The sequence below is a fragment of the Pholis gunnellus genome (assembly GCF_910591455.1).
Source record: "Pholis gunnellus genome assembly, chromosome: 1".
NCBI classification, from domain to species: domain Eukaryota; kingdom Metazoa; phylum Chordata; class Actinopteri; order Perciformes; family Pholidae; genus Pholis; species Pholis gunnellus.
Genome location: NC_136528.1, coordinates 9,260,735 through 9,283,317, shown reverse-complemented (window position 1 = coordinate 9,283,317; position 22,583 = coordinate 9,260,735). Strand labels below are relative to the sequence as shown.

The window sequence follows — 22,583 nt, the reverse complement described above, 5'->3', positions numbered from 1 at the left end:
CAGCAACAGCAAGCTCTCGCATGCTGCTCTCTCATTGGTTAAAACGGACGGTGCCGTAGCATTAGAGCTCATCTTCCACGCCCCGTTTATCTGTGAAGCGTTACAATGTCATTTTTTCACATAATTTGTGATGTATATTATGTTCATAGAATATCCTTTTTAATAATATGTTTCATTATTTATGACAGTGTTCCAGAGAGTCACACATATGATAAAAAACAAATAATTTCCTGAAAGAGACAGGCACGTGAGCAAAAAACCTGTTACATAATATTTCAGCTACACTGATCTCCATTACTGGCTTGCACCAGCAGATACTGTTATAATTGATTGGCTTACCTGATACGTTTTGGATGTGATTTCTATATCAACAAATACAAAATATGTGTACAACTTTAGGAGCATACACCATACACTACAAAGCATTTAGTGTACATTTGCAAGAGCGTGTTACTTATTGCTTGTACAGTTCACTGCTGTATACGTATATATTTAATTAATCACAGCTTTGAAGTGACCAATGAGTCTTAAGTCACTCTCGAACTAGTAGTAAGAGGACAAACTCGAGAAGATGTGATTATTGTTGAAAGTACAGCTTAATATCCACGCGATGGCGACAGAGTTTAACAGATTTATTTATGAAGCTCTTAACCCCAGTCATTTATAAACAGTAAAATAAATATTATTTATGCTAGGTTCCCTGTGAAAGCAGAACAATAATGCAATGTCTAAAGTAAAGTACAATATTCTTTTGACAATTTCATGTGTACTGTTAACCTTCATAAACACTTAAATGCGAGAAGAAACAAGATGAACCATGATTCTGTAGCTTCATTGTAATTTAATCACTGGTGGGACAGTTCTAGCATTTCTAATTAAATGTTTGGCCAATTAGCCAGAGTTAATGAATAGTAGCCTAATGTGTGGTGTTATAGTAATACGTCCTTTAAAAAAAGGGAAACATTGGACATGGCCGCAGACCTGGAGATGGGTGGGCGCTGTGCCTGCTGTGTTCCTAAATAGTTGGCAAGGGTCAAATGCGGAGTTTTCCCACGAGGATCGGATTAATCCGAAGTAGTAAATTGTTAGCTCACTCCAATTTTCACCCTTCTCTCCCAAATTTGACGTTTGGAGTATAGGACCTCACAAATAAAGCCTGTAAGTGAAACATGGCAATTATTTAATGTGTGTGTATATGTCATTCTGAGCTGCAGGTATTTTCACCTTGAATGAAACATAGCGCGACAGTGCAGGTGACCTGACAGGTGTGTCATAGTGTTGCCTTCAAATGCTCATCATAAAAAAAGGTTATTTAAAAACACAATTGTTTAACCATGATGACAACTAATTTGGTAGTTTGATAGATTGCAGTGACTTACATTTTAGATCACCAGGTAGCATAGTTTATGTAACATTATTGTTTTAAGGTACTCTTATTTGTTTGTTTGTTTGTTTACTATATTTTTATTGTAAATTTTAATATTTCCTATTTCTTAATTCATGTCTTATACTATTGTTTATTACTCTGCACCAATCACAAAACCATAATGTGCAACGTGCTTGGCAATAAACCGTTTTCTGATTTATATTAAGGAGATGGAATTAGGTGAATGAAGCCTGTAGCTAATTAGGTTTTCTTTATTAATAAACAAATAACTATAAAATAAATAAAACCCCAAAAAAGAAAAACACTTTGGCTTAATTGAATAGGCGTCCTATGTTCCAAGTTATAAGAATGACCAAAAATACAAGGCACCTCTAAATTAGTCAAAGAGCAACAATATATATTGCACAATAAACTACCATGGATGAATAATATAGAAGGAAACGTTACTGTCTCGATCTGTTTACAGCCGAGCTCTCCGCCCATTGAACGTCACATGTCCTTAACTCGGGTATTATCCAAAAATCCCAGCTGCCTCATTCATCCCCTTCGTACTTCCTTTATATCCCCGTCGGAATTCCGATATTTCCGACGGCCCTTTAAGGCAGCATTAGTTAGACGTTTAGCGCTGCGAACAAACAATCGTGCGGAACAAAACAAAGTAAGAGTAAACAACCATGAAACGTCCCGGAAATGTATTAACAGCTACGTTTACAACATTTACTCTTCTACTTTGCCTGTGTTCAGTCAGAGGTAAGTCCTTTTTAAACCATCGACACAAATCTGTTTAATCGCATTCATTCAGAGCTCTTGCGGTCTATGTTGCTTTCTTGTGTAGAATGTCATTTCTACTTCTAACATCAGACTTTGTTTTATCCCAAATATTCCACTGGAGAACTTTGGCACATAACTATGACAGGCCTACCTAATCTTGTTTTCCATTCCATTTTTTATGTATCCCATTACAGTAGTTAGTTTATCCTTCAGTAGGTCTATTACTTTTACTGACTCTCGAGGATCTAGTTTAGTTTTTTCCTACTGGGTGTCAAGGTCTCTTGGTGATGGGAAAAGTGGGGGCTTTTGTCTTTCCTCAGTAAACAACCACTGGATGCCAAATGTCTTTCATTTTATAGCTTTTTTTATGGAACAATTACAATTTTCTCTTCTTTATCATTTCCCATCCCCAAATTACCCATGAAATACATTCAGGGTTCAGTCATTAAAATATGCAGTTTTTCCAGAACACAGTAAATATGTAATGGGTAAGTCCTTCATCCCAACATGCCATCGTATTATTGTCACGATGGAATGAGTGATGAATTGTGAGACTACTCTGTTATTACATGGGAGGCTCTGTTATTACAAAGTACTATTTCACACAGTGATTATAACATAAGAGGCAGGTTTGTAAAATAGATGTTACATGCTGTAATGAAATGTAATTATTTCCTGCAAACAAAAGATTTGTACACATTTTATTTGAGCTTACATTTGAATGTATTGTTGTCCCGTGGGCATCTTTCTGGTCACACAAAGAGATGGGGGGGGGGGGGGGAACATAACACCATTATGTGCTCCTGTCTGGAGCCGACACAAACCAGCTGTCCACCCACCTGACTTTAGTTCAACCTGGAAATGTGCCGCCAACCAGCAGCACTTAAAATGCTGCCAAATATGTAGACTTTGACTGTGATTGCTGCGGCTGCTGTTCTTCTGATGATGATGTTTGTGTACATTCAGGGCCTATTTGGCTTTGCTCCTTACCCACCTGTCAGTCAGGTGTGCTGCGTGTCCTGAGCCACTCTGGAGCTGCTGCACTGTCATGTTGTGTAACTGCTCGTTCCTGGAAGAGCTGCATGCATCTGTGTACCCTGGCTAATCCTGCAAGCTCTTAATCCTGCACACGGACACGTTCTGTTGTCAGGGTTGGCTGCATAAAAACTTGTTATTATGATGACAAAAATCATGTCCGCCGACTCAATATTGTGTTTCTGGGCCTCATTGTTAAAGTCTGCAGTCTGCAGCATTCACACATTGTCTACAAAAAAGTTCCACCTGTTGTTGCTCAGAGCTTGAATGACTCCGACGTGGCATCGGTAGTGACTCAACGGGTTGGTTAAGGCTTCTTAAATTTGACAACTTCAGTGTGACTCATAAATCTGTGCCCTGCCGCTCCCACTGGAGGTCTATACCATAATTCTCCTAATCCAGCCAGGATCTGTGACTCAGCACTTTGGGCCGAAGCTGCAGCACCACTGCTGTTACAAAGGCCAGACACTCCAGCAACAAAGAAACGCAGTAGATCAGATTCTGACTATTAAAACTCAGTGTATTCTGAGCACTAAGAGGTCAGACAATACCACAAATACATCCCAAACTCGGCATGTTATGTTACCATTATCACTTTATATATTAAAGGGGCACTCAACCATTTTACACATCACGTTCCCTTTTCTCGTCACAGGGAGTGTTATTGTGAGAACCCTGGTGATGTCATCAGGGTTATTGTGGCTTGGGGGCATGGAGTTTGAAAGGCGTGGCCTATAGTACTTGGGACTTAACATTAGGATGTCTCAGGCTCTGTTGTTTTTTAAATCTATCTCTTCCTAAGACCCCCGACTTTATGAAAGTGCAATAATAAATTGCTGGAGGGCACCTTGATTGATTTGGTAATGATACTCTGTTTGTTCCTTCTCAATCTTCTATATTTTCTTCTATTTAACAAACTAAATCAATTAATTTGACCAGAATGACTTGTGACAACCTCCATAGAATTAGTGGGAGCTTGTTCTGCTCATCTGTGGCTTGAATTTAAGCGATAGCATAACAAGATCAGGAGGCTAAATGTTTCCACATTCACAGGCCAGCAATTGATGCAAAACAACATGTGTTGTAGCTGCACTGCTGTACTGTCGGTTTTATAACTCCTTGTTTCTCTCATTTCCTCAGGTGACTACTGTAAGGTGAATGTTTGCCATAATGGAGGAACATGTGTGACAGGGATAGGAGAGGATCCGTTCATCTGCATCTGTACGGATGGCTTCGGTGGAGACAGCTGCAACCTGACAGAGATCGGTACGGCACAGTGGAACCACTTGGAGGAAAAAGCCTGGTTACATCAGGCGCTTTAAACCAATTTGTCTTCCTTCTTTCTCAGGACCCTGCAGTCCGAACCCCTGCAAGAACGATGGGTCGTGCAAGATCATCGCTCCAACCAGACGAGGAGACGTTTTCAACGAGTACGTCTGCAAGTGCGAGCCCGGCTTCGAGGGAGTGCACTGCCAGATCAGTGAGTTCCTTGTGGATGTGATTCATGAGTCTGAGTTGCCTCTCTGGCCCTGTGGATTTACATTTTTACACACCATAAATATCTTTAAATGTGTACTGTCAGTTAGTTGTTTTTCGATATTTTGCTATCTATTCAATTAATTTGGAAAGCTTTTATATAACCATTATGCTGACGTGCAAGAAAAAAGCAAGCAAATGAGAGTGAGTGAGAGAATTTAAAGCCACATTTTTGTCCGACAGGCAGAGTAATAGAAATAGCAGAGTGGGCTCCACTCTCAGCAGACTTCTCTGTGAACACATGAGCATTTTCCATCCTGTCACATCATCGGCAGTGAAAGAGGTGTGTAGTCCGCTCAGCATTTCCATGAAAGAGCCTCATTCAGCGGGTTCTGCGATCATTCTGTTCGGCTAATTACTAAAAGACCACTCCAAGTCTCTTAGCATGCAGACGCCCTCCACGTAGGTTCAACACTGCAACCGTTTGTGTTCAAGCTTGACCAAATCAGATGAAGAAGAATTTGATAAAAGTGAATCCTATCATATCCACTTAATGTAATGACTCGGAATTATTGCTGAATCTTAGGTTTATCAGTGGAAGAATGACTTGAAATAATTAGAAAAGGGAGGAAATAGAGGATTATGTTGTCCGGGCGTGAAACTGATTATCAAAATCTTCTGGAGTAAAAGAAGTGTTTCTGAATTTAAACAGCTATACGCTTTGTGTGAACGACTGCTGAAAGAAAAAGTCATAGGGATGAAAAAGATAAAATAAGTAACTTGCATGACTTTAATTCTTGCCATTACTGAAGAGGCCTTTTTTGTGAATGAACAGCTCTCCCTCTGGAGCCCACAGCCTGACCACCAATTGTAGTCTTCCTGCAGTGTGGTCGTCTACTCCCAAACATTTTCTAATTTTGATTCAGTCAGACGTCACAGGCTGGACTGGAATGAGGTTTAAACTGTCCCACATGTTGTATACAGTAAATGCACAGACATACAGTCATACTTGGCACTAATGTCACGTCAACAAAACATGTGAAAAATAATACCAGCTCAAATCAGTGAGGCTGTAATGACTTTAACCAATATCCATTTTATATCTTAAAGCCACTGGGGGGGGGGGGGCGAACGGGAGAAGTTGATCGGCCGCGTGTTCAACAAACATTTCATTGTCCAATGCGCTGTCTTTCTTTCAATCCGTTGATCCATTTATTCCGGTTGCATATTGATACCATAACAGAACAACATTGGGTACTTGACAGGATAATATATCACCTTGAAACTCTGCGCTGACATGCCACATTGACACGATACCTTGACAAGAAACGTTGCCTTGACACGGTCAAAAACTGTTAGCTTCCCGTGCACACACACACACCTGATTCTCATTACCAGGCACTTACATATATGCACTTTTAGGTTAATGTGCCACCCACTGTTCAATGTCAGAACTGCATGTGTAAACCCACCCCGTGTTTTCCTCAAAAACAAAAGAAACCAACAAAACTACATTATGGCTCCAACAGAGGCTATTTCGGCCCTTCTCTTGGTAGGATCACCTGTTTCTCAGTGTTATCAGCTGTGTTGTGCCAGTCTTGTCACAGCCATACAGGCATGTGTTTGTAAGTTGTGACCAATCCTCTTAGTGTTTACGGGAAAAAGAATTAAACTGACCTGTGTGGCATTACGTCAACCTGTCATGTGCTTAAGTTCTGAAGTCTGGTAGAGTTAGTAAGAGAGGTGAAATAAGGCTGGACAAGTTACATTTAACTTCACATTTTCCTGTGGGATCTTATTTTGTAGTTTGTACCGAATGTTAAACAGACCTTGGCTCATAATTTAAACGTTTTCTTCTGTGTCAAAAATGATCCAGTTTGATTGTTGTTTGTGCAATAGGAAAATGAACTGCTAGTAGCCAAAGCAGCAGGACTTTACATGATAGAGATGCACCAGGATGTAAACATAAAGACTAAGAGAAGAAAAACACATGTTAAATACTCAGACATTCAATGTAGGATAACTTTAGTGCATTGGTAACATTCATTGCAGGATAATGCTGGCTCCAGATGTGGTATTTTAATTTTCATCGTTCAGGGCACTGCGAGGCTCGTTAGAAGACAGGAAACTGAAGTTAGGCGTTGTCTCAAAAAGGAGCTTAACTTCAGTTTCCTGTCAAGGGAGCTTGTCAGATTTTAGTCAATAACTCTCTTATTGTTTTTTTCTTTCAATAAGCATTTCAATATATTTTAATCTGTATCTCCTCCCATTGTATGTACACAACAAAAAAATACAGTGTGGCCTGTATTTGGTCAATAGCTTCATTTTCATCAAGAACTACATTAATCTGGGCCTCCTCCCATTATATACACAACCTCCAGTTTAACAGAAAAGATCCTGCAATATGCTGCAATAGTGCTATTGTGACTTGTATTTTACCACTAAGTCCAGTTCTATTTCTGCTTTTTATTCCCATCAGGACAACTAACAGTTACACATTTAGACCACTTTAAGCTTCAAATATATTCCATGATTAGATTAATTCAGGTACGTGGTTGAAATATGATATTATTTTGTTGGCAGGTGAATATATAGATATGACAGATTTCTAGTACAATAGATATAACAATTTAATGCAAAAAATACATAAACAGATACAAGTATTAGCTTTGTGTGTCATCCCTGACACACACACACACACACACACACACACACACACACACACACACACACACACACACATACATCGACTCAGTTGGCTGTGATTCGCTAGTTGTGTTTCGCAGTAAGTGTTTAGCAAGCTACATGAAGAGGAGCTGTACTCAGTCCTGATCTGGCTGCAGTGAAGATTGTCTCAATGCGTAGGTGAGGTTTAGGGAAACATCATAAACATCCATTAAGATCCAGTCAAAACCTATAATTTCATAAAGGAGCTGCTGTTTTTCTTAATGCAAAGACTGTAATTACCAACGGAACTTCATACAGTTCTTCCAGCAAAACAGCACTGCTGCTTTTCTTATCAGCTAGTTACCTGCAGCTCCTCGGTGGAACCCAGATCTTTGTATAGAAGAAAAGTATTATATTGCTTGGTCTTATGTCTGAATAGTGGTTCACAAATTGGTTTAGCATCCCCTGGGAAAGATATTAGGCCCTTTTATCACGATCATCATAGTGATCTAGATAAACCATTTAGACATGCTGGTCCAGCATGCCACCTAGTGGAGACTAGACAGCATTACACGTGCAGTGTTCAAATAGGATACAGGAAGTGACCACAGACTTGCTTTGTTACTATGGCTACTGTGGAGGAAAACAAGGCGTTTGTCTGTGAAGCGAGATCTTAACTAGAACCGTGCATATGACATTTATTGACTAATTTTATCAGCAGAAATACAAAATATATTCTAAAGAGACGTTTGTCCGGCTGTCAGAGCTGTTATTATTATTATACAGTTGCCACAATACATAAACAGTTTTTGGGCTAACTGATGATGAATGGATATAACCTCCTGTGTATGTTCACATTCATCGAGTCATGGCACAGAATTACAATTATCAACCGTGACCTTTCACCTTTCACCTTTAACTGGCTGAGCCCTTTAAGCTTGTTGCCAAGAGGGTCCCGCCTCCTCAGTGCTGCCCTCGGGGGCATTTCTGTCATCGTGAACAATTTAAGAGAAACTACTTATGTTGGAGACACAGTTAGGCTATTGTGGCCCTCCACCTGCCTCCACCTCCCTCCGTTCTCTGTATAAGGGCCCGTTTGTGGTGCAGGTGTGCACCACATCTCTAAACAATCATCTTTTTTGTGAGTCTTGATGGAAATCTTTTTTTTCCAGATGTGAACGACTGTGCCAACCAGCCCTGTAAGAATAGAGGGATATGTCGAGATCTCGATGGCGACTACACCTGCCAATGCCCCTCACCGTATGTTGGAAAGCAGTGCCAGCTAAGTACGTTCACTAACTACCTACTTTTCCTAAAAAATATGTTTTCAAAAGGTGCAAATTAAATCTAATTTTAGTATTTTACAAGTACTACTAGTGGTTAGTCAAGCATAAGTCAAAGTTATTTTAAATGGAAAACGTTTTTTTAACACCACAATTGCACTGTAATTCATGTGATTTAAACTATAGAGAGGTACAAATAATAATAATAATTTCAAGACTCAAAAATACTCACAAACAGGAGAAACTGTAGTAACTTGCTTGCTAATATTTAAATGGCTGTGTCCCAGGTTGCATTTCTCTGCTGGGGATGGAGGGAGGAGCGATCGTGGAGTCCCAGATTTCAGCTTCCTCTTTGCACTACGGCATTCTGGGTCTTCAGCGCTGGGGCCCGGAGTTGGCCCGACTCAACAACCAGGGCATCGTCAATGCCTGGACGTCAGCCGCCCACGACAAGAACCCCTGGATCGAGGTGAGAGAACCCGAGCACTTTAAAACCATGAGGCTGACGACCGAGAGCTGGGACGCTGACTAACACTTGTTCACTTGTTGACAACAGATTAATATGCAGAAGAAGATGCGTCTGACGGGCATCATCAGTCAGGGTGCCAGTCGCATGGGCACGTCTGAGTACATCAAGGCCTTCAAGGTGGCGAGCAGCTTCGATGGAAACGCTTATATCACTTACAGAGAGAACGGCCAACGGAGGGACAAGGTTAGAGGACCTCCCTTGTATTTAACACAAATTACTTATGTTTACCAGCAGAAAGAGAAGCTTTCTATACTCTCCTAATCTACTGTGTCCGTGGGCTGCAGGTTTTTATTGGCAACACAGATAACGACAGCACCAAGACCAACCTCTTTGACCCTCCTATCGTGGCCCAGTACATCCGCATCATCCCTGTGGTTTGCCGCAGGGCCTGCACGCTGCGCATGGAGCTGGTGGGCTGTGAACTCAATGGTAAACAGACAGAAAACACCCGGTTACAATTTAAATGCGCACAGCAGGTACAGAAACTTATTGATGATGAATTATCTTATTATTATTATGACACATTTGATGTTATTGAAAAGGAACAGACAAACTACAGTAAGTTCAGGTTGAGGCAAGTTAAAACTTCTGTGAACTTTCCATTTTGAACATTTGTTTTGCAAAATTATATACAATATTCCTTGAAGTCTCTTTTGTTTAACTTTCCCTCTGTCTATTGTTTTGGTGTGTTTATTTCTTCTTGCTGAGGTTACACTGAAAAGCAAACTTGACAGTCGAAGACTTTATTTTAGGTACATAACGTGGCCTCCATCCAGCCGTGGTCAGATAGAATATGAATAGTATAAACAGTATTCTGTGTGTAGACCTCACTGTGCAACAGTTAAAGCACCAATTCCAAGCACACACGCACAGAGCGAGAAAAAAAACCACACCTCCATATTTTTGTCCTTTGAACATAACACATTTACACAGAAACATGGTGGATGTTTACACACACTTTACACACATTAGTGCATGAATTCCTCTGCTCTGTACGCCTCTTTCTGCTCCATCTTCTTGGTCAGTCTTGGGTGTAAAAATGATTTGAATCAATCACATTCTTCTGAATATTTCTTCAGATGGATGAAAGTGGAATTTAATTTCTTCGGGTGTATTCTTTTTTTTCCTCGTTCTCTTTCTGTCGCTCTGGGTTTCCCCATCCTCCCTCTTTCCGCCTGCTTTTGATTCACAGTTTATTCAAACACGGCAGGTTGCTCAGAGCCTCTGGGAATGAAGTCTCGCCTCGTCTCGGATGGGCAGCTTTCGGCCTCCAGCTCTTTCCGCACGTGGGGCATTGATACCTTCACGTGGCACCCTCAGTTTGCCCGACTGGATAAGCAGGGGAAGACAAACGCCTGGTCTCCTGCATACAACAACCGCTCAGAGTGGATCCAGGTGAGGGGGGGAGAAAAATGTCACTACTGGAAAATGTGTCCTTCAAAGCCAGCAGGTGTTGCAGAGTATCAGTGTTTCCTTTGTTCCTTCACCAGGTCGATCTAGAGAAGACAAAACGACTCACAGGCATCATCACTCAGGGGGCCAAGGACTTTGGGGTGGTGCAGTTTGTGACACTGTTTAAAGTTGCCTACAGTAACGATGGAGAGTCGTGGAGTATGGTGAAGCAGGAAAACACCGGCAATGATAAGGTCAGACATACTGTATGTATATGTATGTACGTCTTCATAAATGAGTCTCATGAGCCTCTTTTCTGATGCATGATAACACGTAAAGTTTGTAAAAAGAAGTCAAACACGTCCGCTCCCCTTTCTGTTCTCTCTTTTCCTTCATGATTGATGAGATGTATTTTATGTCTCTTGCTGGAGAAGTGGAGCCATGGCTTCTCTCTCTGAGAGAACTAGGACATGTTTAGCTACAATAGCTGGACCCAGAAGATCCAATAAAACTGTAGCTTTGATGTTTTTACTGAGCGCAGAGCCGCAGCAGGCTCATGGCATAATGATGCTGCCCGGGGTCATCGTCTGAAAAGCTCTGAACGTCTGGATGGGGCTGGAAGGATAAGAGTCGTAAGGTTGTCAGAAGGCAGCACAGCTCAGTTTGATTAACAGCCCCTGATGGTCTGGTCAGTAAGACATTCAGCGGATGTATTTACCAAACGTGTACATTGCAGGATGCCCACTTCCTTCCTCGTCACCTGTTTCTTCTTACAACTGAATTGTCGCTCTTTGCGAACTGAACAACTTTCGACAGAACATGCTTTATACAATAACTTCTGCCCAATAGTTGATTGTTTTTACTTTAACCATAACCGTAACATTTATTCACAGCTTTTCCAAGGCAACATCGACAACAACACCCACAAGAAGAATCTGTTCGAGCCTCCGTTCTACGCCCGGTACGTCCGCGTCGTCCCCTGGGAGTGGCACGAGCGCATCACACTGCGCATGGAGATGCTGGGCTGCGATGATTAGAAACTCATCTTAACAGGGCTCCATCCTCACACGGTCGCTCCATCTCCTCAAAGCACAGCAGAGGAATAACGGTCCTGTTGGCTGCTGGGACTGTGACACTTTGTAGCACTTTCTAACTTTAATGTTTAATGTTATTAACATTGTTTTGACATTGCTCACAGAGAGTCCTGTATGAAGTAATACGTTGAATTTGAACAGCTTTGGATAAACACTAAATTCGATCTTAGTTCATATTATTTACTCCTGATTTCAGGTTCTCGTAAGTCGGTAGACGTGATAGTAGTGCTCTTCACCTCTTCCAGTTGTACTCAAAGCTAAATTGCCCGTTTTAACCAGTTAGCAACCCGACATTTTTGTTTTAACAGTCTGCGGAGGACAGATGACAAAACATCCTAATCGCGGTTTAGTGACTCGAGCACAAATGACGCAGGGCCTGTGCAATAATATTTTGGCTTTCCAACAATCCTGGAAGAGGTTATGTCCAAGAGTAGAAAATGTAACCTTTCAAATTTGAACTGCAACTCACTGATCTGTCAATCAAGTGATGGACCTTTCATGTTTTCTTTACATATTTCAGCAGATTTTTCCACTTCATTCTTACAAATAGTTTCATTGCATTTAACTCCTTTTTACAACAAATGTGAAATATGTAGAAAGATGTGTAGAAAATAAACATTGTTTTACATTCTTTTTTTATTATTCATTCTTGATCTTGAACTGCGATCGTTTAATAAATATTTTTAAAAAGGAATCGTTTTTTTGCTGTTTCAAGAGACACAAAACATGTCTTTGTCATGTAGTATGAATTGATATACTGAATGTTATCAGATACATAATAGCTTATTTCCCACTGCTGGCTATAAGAGTCCCATTTGGTCAGACAATGTCCATGTCTGATCAAATGTTCTGCATGAGCAGACTGGTCATTGAGGCCACATACATACACAAAGGGAGCAGCATGAAGGAGAGGAACTGTCCATTTAGGAAGCATGTCTGCATTGTTCAGAAGCTGATATAATTGTAACATATCGCTGGCCAAACATAACAGCAGAGGACGGTAAAGTATGACTTTGTATTTAATTTGAAGCTCAGAAATAGAATTAAACTCAAACATTTCCAATACGAACCTGCTGCATCCTGCTTTCTTCACACTGTCCCAACCACGATGGATATGTTGGGATCCTTCTCCACGCTGGACTACCGGGCTTTGGCCTGCTGTTAAACAAGAGTAATTACACCCTGTTAGGCACTCAAATCCCTGCTAAACTCACAGTCCTGGTATGTTTGGCCCCTGGCAACAGCTTTCATCTCTATGAAATGAATACAGTGGAGGACGGAGCATCTCCAACACATCTGTCCTCACTGTGCGTGTCTATGCCTTATTGCATAGATGTGTATTATTTGCATGTTTTGCACAACATAGCACATTTTCCTATAAAAGATCACAGAGCCTCCAGGAGTAAAACAATTCAGCTACCAGCTGGAGTCAAACAGCCTCTGCAACAAACATCTGCTTTTAGAGAGTTTGGGAGTTTTCACCCCAAGATATTCCTCCACAAACAGCTGTACAACGTGAGCTGAAATCTTATGGTTGGCCTATACTATAAGAAAAATGGTGGTTCTGTAACTTGGGTTTGTGGGAGTAAAACAACTCATCTGTACTTTAAGATAGTTATTAATTCACCCAGTGTACTTAAACTGCCTTGCAGTATAAAATGTTATCACATTTGATTAAATCATATTGATTCTACTCTAAAGCAGATTTAGCAGTCTGAACCGTCTCCTAAAATAAAACTGAATGGTTATAGCATGGTGTTTAGTTTGAGATTCAACTGGATACAAGTTTTTCGGTAAAATGTTATGTTTTTGTAGTTTTGCAGAATATGCAAACATTTTTTAGAAAAGCACATTTTACAAATTTACGCTGGAATTCTAAAAATAAACTGAAAGCTCTGTTTTTTTTCCATTCCTAATTTGCATAGGTCTACTTGAACTATAAATGTGAGATACTGATGGATGAAATAGGGGACATCATGGTCCTCCCTTCACTCGCTGGCTGCAGAAACACCCTCAGGTAGGTTTCCAGTCCAACAGCTTGATCGCGGTGGTTCAGCATTACAGCCCTCTCACTCTTTAACCAAACGTTAGAATACGCGCATCACCGACTGACTATAGATGCACCTGTATTATTTTAGACTGGGGGAGACTTAAAATTACGCTTTTTGTTATTTGACAAGAAACCCACTGTGCGCTTCAGATCTTCTGCGACCTCTTGAAGAAACGGATTTGTTCCCATCTGACTTCTTCTGACTTCTGCTCCTCAACCTCAAAGCTTTCCTTTCAACAAGGATTTAACCCACGCAAGCAGAATATCAGTGTTTTACGGTAAGTGAGGAAAATAAATCAATCAAATATGTTGTGTAATCTTTATGACGCGAGTCACTTTATTGGTCAATTGAGCTTCTGAAATTCGCTTTTGTAAATGTATTAGACCTTTTGTATTTTGACTTTTTCAGTTTTGTTCTGACCTGGCGTCAGTATCTTACAATCGAACAATGTCATAGGTGTTGCAATTAAGGCGATAACTGAAATAGTTCCAGACAACCTGCAAAGATGTAAACTATTCTGCAAATAATCAACATTTCTATCTTTTAAATCAGCCTTTGAAAGCAGCAGTGTTTTAGTGCCAGAATGCATAAAACATTATTTGAACTATCATATAAAATGCTTAAAGTTGTCAAAGTGGCAAAATTACAGTTTCATAAAACTCAGACAGAGCTCAGAAACATGGTGTCATACTGACCTCTACTGACACCGTATGGTCACAACATCCGAAGTTACAAATACAGCAGGTTGTGCAATAATAATGCAGTCAAACAAAAGTCATTATTCCACTCACTGTGATTTTAGGGACAAAGGAGCCGATCAGATTTCTCTTTGAGGATCAGGATTTGATGATGATCTGTTGCCTCCAAACTCTGCTGTTGTTGGGGGCTCAGCTGGTTGTCTCCCTGGCTGCCCCCACAGTCCCAAACAACTTCTTCTACCATGACTACCTCAATGGACATGGCAACAATGAAAGTATGCACAGGATAAATGTTACTTTATGTAAAACGCTGCAATATGTGTTCCGTTAGTCCACATTCGTAGATGTAATGTCTGCATTTCCTACAGTTCATTTCAGTGGTGTGAAGCTCCATGTGGACTCTGCTCAGCCATCAGTGTTTGCAGTCAGAGGGGGTAATGCCACCATGCCCTGCAGGTTTTGGTATGAGCCTGAGTTGAGCTCGCCAAGGGGGGTCCGGGTCCGGGTCAAGTGGTCCTGGGTGCCTGCTGCTGGGGGACATGAGACAGACGTGTTGGTGGCCATCGGCTCCCGCAGTCGTAGCTTTGGGGCCTTCAGGTTGTTGGAAGGACAAAATGATTCATTCATGATTTGCTCTTTTCTCCATGAGCTTGTTTGTGTTTTAACTCAGTGTGTCTGTCGGTCAGGGGCCGTGTGCAGCTCAGACAGGATTTCCCAGGAGATGCCACACTTGTGATGACTCACCTCCTGTTGAATGATACAGGACGGTACCGCTGCGAGGTGGTGGACGGACTGGAGGACAGGAGCACTTCAGTTTATCTGGAGTTACGAGGTACAATGTGTCCATATACCATGACATCCACTCTCATTTAACACAGACAACTTTTGTTTCTATTCAGAGATCCGGTTATAAAATAGAGGTTTGAGACCGTTGAGCTTTTAGCCTGTTTAGGTTGTACTTGTTTTGGGGTGAATTGGTATACATTTATATGAATAGGAACTACCTGCTACAACTTATGTTCAATCCTGGCATTAAATGTGTTTTAAGGGTTTTCTTGCTTGCTCACAATTATTCTCACTTGGTTAATTGATTCCATTCTTCTGTAACATAGAAATGTAATAAAGACTGGCAATATTAGAAGTCTCATTGTTATTACTGATGTGTGTTGTAGTAGCAGTATACAAACATCAAAAGTAGTAGATATTTAAGTTGTACAAGTATTAGTTGTAGATTAATTGAAATTGTACCTTGCAGATAGTTTGACTTTGACGCATAGACAAACGCACAGGTGTTACTAATAACATGAATGATGGCTTTGTTCTATCCAAGTGTCCCAGCGAGGGACCTTTGAGGCCCACATACTTTGTAATAGTGTCCAATCAATTCCTCCACTCAGGGGTGGTGTTTCCCTACCAGCACCCTGGTGGTCATTACCACCTCAGCTTCATGGGAGCCCAGCAGGCCTGTGAGGAGCAGGACTCCACACTGGCCACCTTCACACAGCTCTTCCAGTCCTGGAAGGAGGGCATGAACTGGTGCAATGCAGGCTGGCTGGCCGACGGGACGGTCCAATACCCCATCACCCGGCCCAGAGTGCCCTGCGGCGGGCACGGCCTCGCCCCGGGTGTCCGGAGCTACGGCAGACGGCACAGTCTGCACCTTCATCGCTACGATGTCTTCTGCTTCTCCTCTTCACTCCGAGGTGAGGTGGTGCGAGACCAATAACGTCACAGGTTCAAGATCTGGATTCTAGAAAAGGTTGTTTTTTTTCACAGCACAGTTTGACTTGTAGCAGGAGAAGCACAGGTGTTACTAATATCATTAATGATTGCTCTATTCAGTGTGACGGTAAGCCAGCATGCACAATTAGCCATTTTTAGAAGTCAGTTTGACATGTAATTGCAGAGTAAACAGGTGTAATTGATAATATTGATTACGCGCCTGTTCTATAAAGTGTTACAGCTATTCCATAGAGCCAGCGTGCACAATAACAGGGCCCCGGCCCACCTAAATGGAACAGGGCCATAATTAATTTTATTGATTACACCTGTGTTTACTCTGCAACGGCCTGTAAAAACAGCAGCTGTGAAAAGTGATTATCAGGACCCTGAAACCAAAGCAGCTAATGTCATTATTTACACCTGTGATTTTTTTGCTGGGACATGTCAAATTGTAGTCTGCAGCAGCCAACTTGAGTCTTTTAATTAACTAAAAGCTTCAAGACGTCTAATGCAAATCAACTAGTAATTCAGTCAAACCACTAGAAAAATGACTAAACGTTATATGAGCGCTAACTGTTACACACACTGACTACAACAATTATGATTTGAACCTTTAAAGCTCATCTTTAGAAGATTCTGCTGTATATTTCACAAGTTTTCCCCACTTTTCATCCTCAAAATGAATATCAGCTTGAATATCAGCTTTATGGCATGACAGTTACAATTAGATTAACTGAATGTAATGTTAAAGAGCTTTATCCAGCCTGCAGAAGTTTCTCTTAATGTCACGATAAATGTGTTTCCTTCAAAGGGAAAGTCTACTATCTTCAGCCCCCTCACAAGATGAACCTGACTGAGGCTCAGCAGGCGTGTCAGGAGGACGGAGCGGAGGTCGCCAAAGTCGGACAGCTCTACGCCGCCTGGAAGCTAAAAGGGCTGGACCACTGTGACGCCGGGTGGCTGGCCGATGGAAGCGTTCGGTATCCCATCACCAAGCCACGAAGAAACTGTGGTCCCTCTGAGCCCGGGGTGCACAGCTTTGGCTTCCCACCACCTCAGCACAAGCACGGAGTCTACTGCTACAAGTCCTCCTCTTCTGTGGGGTCAGAAGTGTAAAGTTGAAAAGATGCCATCACTCATCCAGTAACAAGAAAGATCTGAGTGATGTTTAACAGAAGAGGAAAGCAGAAGAGGAAAAAAAGGCTTTTATGCAAAACAAAATATAATTTACTTTTTCAGACATTCCTCTTTTCTTTTCTTGTGATGTACTGGATCATTTTACATCCTCGTGCCTCTAAAACTAAGTAACATGGAGAAAAGCCCTCTCTCATGCTTTGCGTGACCTGGTTACAAGTAGATATAGCTGACAAGTTACAAGTGAAAAAGGTTGGGAACCACTGGTGTAAACCTTAGTTTTATTTCTACATCATACTATATTTTTCTCTTCTCGTTTTGTACACGAGACCAAAGCTTTTACTTTACTTTACTAGGATGTTGTTTCACTCGTCATGCTATTAAGCATTAATACAAATTTCAGCTTATTGAAATGATTCCGTTTGCTGATGAAAGTTGTGACATGTGATTCAAAGCGGACATTGAGGTTCAACTGTATAACCATTGTTGGAGAAAAATGTATGAGTGTACAATCATATTCATTGTGTGGAATTAAGTCAGGTATCTCCACAGTCTCACAGTCATAAAGTTATGTATGGTCAGATTTTATATGTACTTCATGCTCATTAAAATGATGTAAGTTCACTTCGAGGCCTGTAGCAGTGTCACATAAGAGACAGGATGTCTGAAATATCCCCTGTGTAAAGGGTCTAAGTTGAGAACGGGTGTCTGTGAAGAGGGGGGGAGATCTTTAAGGGGGGGAACGAAGGCAGTATAATGATGTGCATTTCTATGTTAGTCAGTTGATTCCGGACAGCTCGGTTTACTTGTACTCTGTGTGATGCGAATAAACCTGCGTGAACTGAAGAACATCCAGTCTCTCTCGTGTCCTGTGGGTGTTCGTTACTGAGTTCATCTTAGTGAGAATCTCACCACGAGTCGGATAGCAACCAGTTATTAAGCCAGCTGTTAGGTATTGAGTTTTAAGTCATACATTCTAGAAATACAACTTATTTTTGTACAACAAAGGCTTTTCCTAACCATTAAAATCCTTGCACATTAGACTCTTGTCTCTCCACAAATAAATTGTACACCCACAAACACATGACTTACAAGATCTTTATTTGCATGAAAAACAATTCTTAACATGTTTCATACTTAAACAGCAGCTTGATTTGTTTTGTGCATTTGAGAAACACTGGCCCAAGCATTAGTAATGTCCCACAATGCATCTGTCTGAAGCAGGCTGAACCATCTTCACTGCATAAATCTTTGCTTATTTGTTATTAACCTTACAGTACATCTCTCTTACAGTGTCAAAAGTTTTAACGTAATGTGTCAACTAATTGTTTTCATACAAAGCATTTTCATTTATAACTATTTTGTTTAGAAGTACTATGTCAAACTGTGGCGTTATTTTTCACAAATTATTGTTGCTGAAAAATAGCAAATACATTTCCGAGTGCTACCAGGTTTCTGAATGCTAATGTGTGGGCCACAAGCACGACATTTGTTTTGATCAATGAAATACTTTTAAACTAACAAGTGAAGACATTATGTCATTCTGTAAATCACAGCTTGTTTGTTGTAAATGTAGTGAAACGGGCCCCAGAAGGCATCTAGTAATAGTAACAACGCTTCAGAACTTGTAAACAATCCAGTTTGCACCTTCACTAGCTAGCACCAAAATACTGACGAAAAATATTCCAGGATTTGTCCGCGAGAAAAGACAAATTAAAGCCAAGATACTGAAACTCTACTACTTACAATTCTTTTAATAAAACGTAACAAACAGGAAACACTAATTTGTTGATGTGTGTGTAAACCCTTTCTAGTCAAACTCAGCTTCGAAGACGATTCTCTCGATTTTCATCCTGACCTCTGCCTTTTTCTGCGGGGACAACTTTTTAAACAGTTTCACAAGGTTCATGAAGTAGAATTCATCGCAGTCCTGTGGCTTTTCACTGTTTGTCTGTACAGGAGTCACTCGCTGGCTGCCGCTCGCTCCTCGGCTGTGTTGGTGGTCCCGATCTGCGGTGACGGTTAGATCGTCACTGTCATCACAGCTTTCCTGTGAGGACAAAGCAGAACAAAATAACATGTATGGTGTCCGATGACAGTGATTTAACTTTAAGGTGGTATAATGCACAGTTTGTGATAGATAAAACACCCAAAGCTGGCTAAAAAAGTTTGGGCCACCGGTCCACATTAGCATTTAACGAACATTTAAAACATTTGCAATTGAAAAAAAAATGTCTCCTCTTAGATTTTGACATTCAAGTCTATTCAATCGATTATGAAGTGTTTTACGATAAGAGGTATTTTTCTTCCTCAGGAAATCCTTGACAAACGAAGACTCCCTCCGACTCATGACTTCACATACAGGACGTTGATTGTCCATTACACCAATCACATGCAACTTATAATGCCAAAAAAGGTCCTGAAGAACAACAGAGTTACAGACCTAATAAATCCAAAAGACACCACAAGATCACTAATTACAAAATGTGACGCTTTGGCACAACTGCAGGCTGGTTGTAGAGTCAACAGGCGCAACGGTACTGCTTCCATTCAGTAATTAAAATACAAAAGTTGGTCTAAAAAATATGTTGCTGACAGTCATAAGTGACTTAGGAAAGCTAGAAAAAGCTCTGTTCATTCATACCCAAGATCATCAGAAAACTTAACTGTTAAATGTAAAGTGCATCATACATGGTCACAGGCTTACTATGTCATATGATAGGATGTCATCCTTTGCAGGGGAGGTTGATCCTTTGGTGTGTAGTTGGGATGATTGTGGGGCTCTCTGCCGTATCAACTGTAGGCAGGATAGCACATGCTTGTTGAGATCTTCTTTCCTTATCCGCGTGACTGAGCAGTACAAACAGTGGAAGTGTGGTTGATTCCTGCACTCCAGCCTGCATCTGTGGATTGTGTACCCTGAAATATACAAACAACACATTTGTATTATGAATCAATTGGTGATTAATTAACTTTGCTGACACTGTCAAGTAAATCACAAAAATGAAAATATGTCATAAAACTTTACCGTGAACATAAATGCTACTCTTTAGATGATTGTCTAAGTGAAGCCTGACCCTGGAGTATTTGGTCGGTTTGAAGGAAGACGGTAAACAAAATGGACAATGATATTTGGCAGGATGGCAGCAGTTCTTGCATTTTTGCAGAGGAGGAGTGGATAATCCCTTGTGGATAGATATGTGGAGCTGAAACAGATAAGAGAGTCATTAGTAATAAACATTAGCATACATAACTGTCCTTCCACTACTTAATAACGTCAGCTACAACAGTCTTGTTGTCTGCTCTCATATAATATATGTTCAGTGATGTGAACGTGTGCAAAAAGGACAGGAAAAGTTGGCTCAAACTACAAACGTAGTTTACCATTTAAAGTTTAAACTATGATATTCAAGACAGATAACGCAAAGAAGCGTCAACAGAGCAATGCACGGAGGAGTTTTCATTTACATCTGAAGTTTTTATTTAGTTTGAGTCTTATTTCAACAGGATTTTGCAAGGTAGCTAGCGAGACAATTAGCTAATAGCTTAGCAAATCAAGAAGACAACTTTAGGTATTTAACTTTAGTCTACTAACCAACGTTACATGGCTGAAAAGTGAAAATAACATAACGGTCACACGTTACTTAACTGTTATGTTTGTTATGATTATACGAGTCAGTAATTATTGTCGTTCGTTCGTCGATTTACTTACTTTTAAGTCTCGATCTCTGTTCATCTTTTAAATTCTTCTTCTTCGTTTTCTTCTTCTTCTTCTTCTTCTTCTGCTTCTTCTTTATCGGTGGCGCAGGCGCACTACCACCGCCTACTGGACTGAATGTAATGTAATCTTCTTTGCTAAAACTTGAGTAGAAGGGAAATAAATAAAGGGAAATACTTTCCATATATTTTGCTTACTTTGGTGCTGATACTAGTTCCCTGTACAATACATTCCACAGGTAAAGGTGTATTTTCTTTCCTTATATCAGGGGCTATATCAGCCTTAGTCTGTACAATAAGTGAAGGATTTTAACACAACATATTGTTAAAATGATAATTTCTACGACGGTTTGAAAGTGCAGACAAACTACCAGATTCAATCAGGCCTTTGTTTTTCTCATTCACTGTAAAGCCAGTAATATTGTTAATACTTCAACTGTATATAATGATGAATGCACTCCAGTCTAATGAAATTAAATACAAATCTTCAGTATGTACCACTTGATAGGTTCATTTTGTATTTATAATAAAAGACAAACAATACAGCCTTCCCTGAATTATTCCTCTTGCATGTTGTGTTCACTTAGACCTGCTCGGTGCTTTACTGCTCTTATATCAGTATTCGCTTGTTTTTAGATTTGGCTCTCGCATACATTATTTTTTTTATCTGATATAATTTATTTAATCATTGATCATCATTTCCTGCAGGAAATGTGAAAGTTGTCCCACTTGCAAATGCATGTAGTACCTTCAATATTTCTTCTTTGTACAAGTGTTTATCATGTTTGTACATTATTTACACACAGAGAACACATTATTATCTCCTGCTTGGGTTCAATGGTCACTTCCTAGAATGCCTTTGGAGTTGTTTCAAAGTATTTTCATCACTGTCATTCCGCTCACATGCTCGTCTTTGTTAATGTGTGTGACAAAAAAACAGTCGATCCCTACTGGGTGTGTCTCAAAGAGGGAAAAACATATCATGCTCATCTGTACTTTACATTATCAGATAATGAACCAACTTTCGTTATCTCCTGAAAGAGTTACTCTTTTGTCTGGATGTCTTCTTCTTCTACTTCACCACTGAGAATTATCTGTATAACAGTATAATAAACGTGTCACAGTTCCTGCCTGCCTGCTTTGAGTGTGTGTTTTTGTTATCTTCAGCCTTTATTAGTACGAGTGATGTGTGTTTGGTGTGTTTTGGTTTTGTCTGACTCGTCGTTCCCCCTTCAGCTTCTCTCTTTTTCTCTCTCTCTCTCTCTCTCTCTCTCTCTGCACACCTGTCTATCAGCTGGGATCAACACACCTGTTGTCATCAAGCAATCACCTCCCCCCTACAAGAACCTGCACAAACAGCCACTTCCTGCTGGATCGTTGTGCCATACAGGGTTTATGTACCATGATGCAATACTAGTATAGTTGCTTGCCCATAGTTGATAGTTTGTCTGCCTTACACCTGTTCTCCATGGCTCCAGGATTACCTGCGTTCTAATCTGTCGAGCAAGGCAGTCGGTTCACTATGTCAACACTCCCTCTGCCAATAATCTCCAGCCTGCTTTTCACAAATAAAGACTTATCAAAGATATCTTGATACGAAGAACATTCTTCAGTCATTCTTATTGAA

At 40.6% G+C, this 22,583-nt stretch overlaps 3 protein-coding genes across 4 annotated transcripts; 2 read left to right on the top strand and 1 right to left on the bottom strand.

Moving 5' to 3' along the window:
- The first annotated feature begins 1,996 nt into the window (after positions 1 to 1,996).
- On the top strand, positions 1,997 to 12,294 carry LOC306699997 (lactadherin-like). Of its 2 annotated transcripts, none has more exons than XM_079164855.1 (10): positions 1,997 to 2,137; positions 4,334 to 4,459; positions 4,542 to 4,673; positions 8,509 to 8,622; positions 8,907 to 9,088; positions 9,176 to 9,331; positions 9,433 to 9,577; positions 10,359 to 10,543; positions 10,639 to 10,794; positions 11,434 to 12,294. In XM_079164855.1, the coding sequence occupies exons 1-10, from the start codon at positions 2,062 to 2,064 to the stop codon at positions 11,575 to 11,577; spliced, it is 1,416 nt and encodes a 471-aa protein (XP_079020981.1). In that variant the 5' UTR covers positions 1,997 to 2,061; the 3' UTR covers positions 11,578 to 12,294. The 2 variants fall into 2 exon arrangements, with proteins under 2 accessions (XP_079020981.1, XP_079020980.1); XM_079164854.1 differs by having other exon boundaries at positions 10,341 to 10,543.
- A 2,237-nt stretch (positions 12,295 to 14,531) lies between these two features.
- Positions 14,532 to 17,221, top strand: LOC306696843 (hyaluronan and proteoglycan link protein 3-like; the record flags this gene model as incomplete). The annotated part of the gene is made up of 5 exons (XM_079160554.1): positions 14,532 to 14,658; positions 14,752 to 14,980; positions 15,070 to 15,215; positions 15,781 to 16,086; positions 16,917 to 17,221. 5 exons carry the CDS (start codon positions 14,532 to 14,534, stop codon positions 17,219 to 17,221), a joined length of 1,113 nt encoding a protein of 370 aa, XP_079016680.1.
- Positions 17,222 to 18,376: 1,155 nt separating this feature from the next.
- Positions 18,377 to 21,008, bottom strand: LOC306715977 (uncharacterized protein). Its single transcript, XM_079186494.1, has 4 exons — positions 20,952 to 21,008; positions 20,268 to 20,445; positions 19,947 to 20,158; positions 18,377 to 19,289 (listed from the first exon to the last, which is right to left on the bottom strand). Exons 1-4 carry the CDS (start codon positions 20,973 to 20,975, stop codon positions 19,050 to 19,052), a joined length of 654 nt encoding a protein of 217 aa, XP_079042620.1. The 5' UTR covers positions 20,976 to 21,008; the 3' UTR covers positions 18,377 to 19,049.
- Between the last annotated feature and the right edge of the window lie 1,575 nt (positions 21,009 to 22,583).

What these genes read in the sequence shown, in the direction of transcription:
- LOC306699997 (XM_079164854.1), top strand. Translation starts at nt 2,062, where the DNA reads ATGAAACGTCCCGGAAATGTATTAACAGCTACGTTTACAACATTTACT. An exon ending in CTGCAACCTGACAGAGATCG is followed by an intron (nt 4,460 to 4,541) that starts GTACGGCACAGT and finishes CTTCTTTCTCAG; the next exon opens with GACCCTGCAGTCCGAACCCC. An exon ending in ACCGCTCAGAGTGGATCCAG is followed by an intron (nt 10,544 to 10,638) that starts GTGAGGGGGGGA and finishes TTCCTTCACCAG; the next exon opens with GTCGATCTAGAGAAGACAAA.
- LOC306715977 (XM_079186494.1), bottom strand. Translation starts at nt 20,975, where the DNA reads ATGAACAGAGATCGAGACTTAAAA. An exon ending in ACAGAGATCGAGACTTAAAA is followed by an intron (nt 20,446 to 20,951) that starts GTAAGTAAATCG and finishes TATCTGTTTCAG; the next exon opens with CTCCACATATCTATCCACAA. An exon ending in GAGTAGCATTTATGTTCACG is followed by an intron (nt 20,159 to 20,267) that starts GTAAAGTTTTAT and finishes TGTATATTTCAG; the next exon opens with GGTACACAATCCACAGATGC.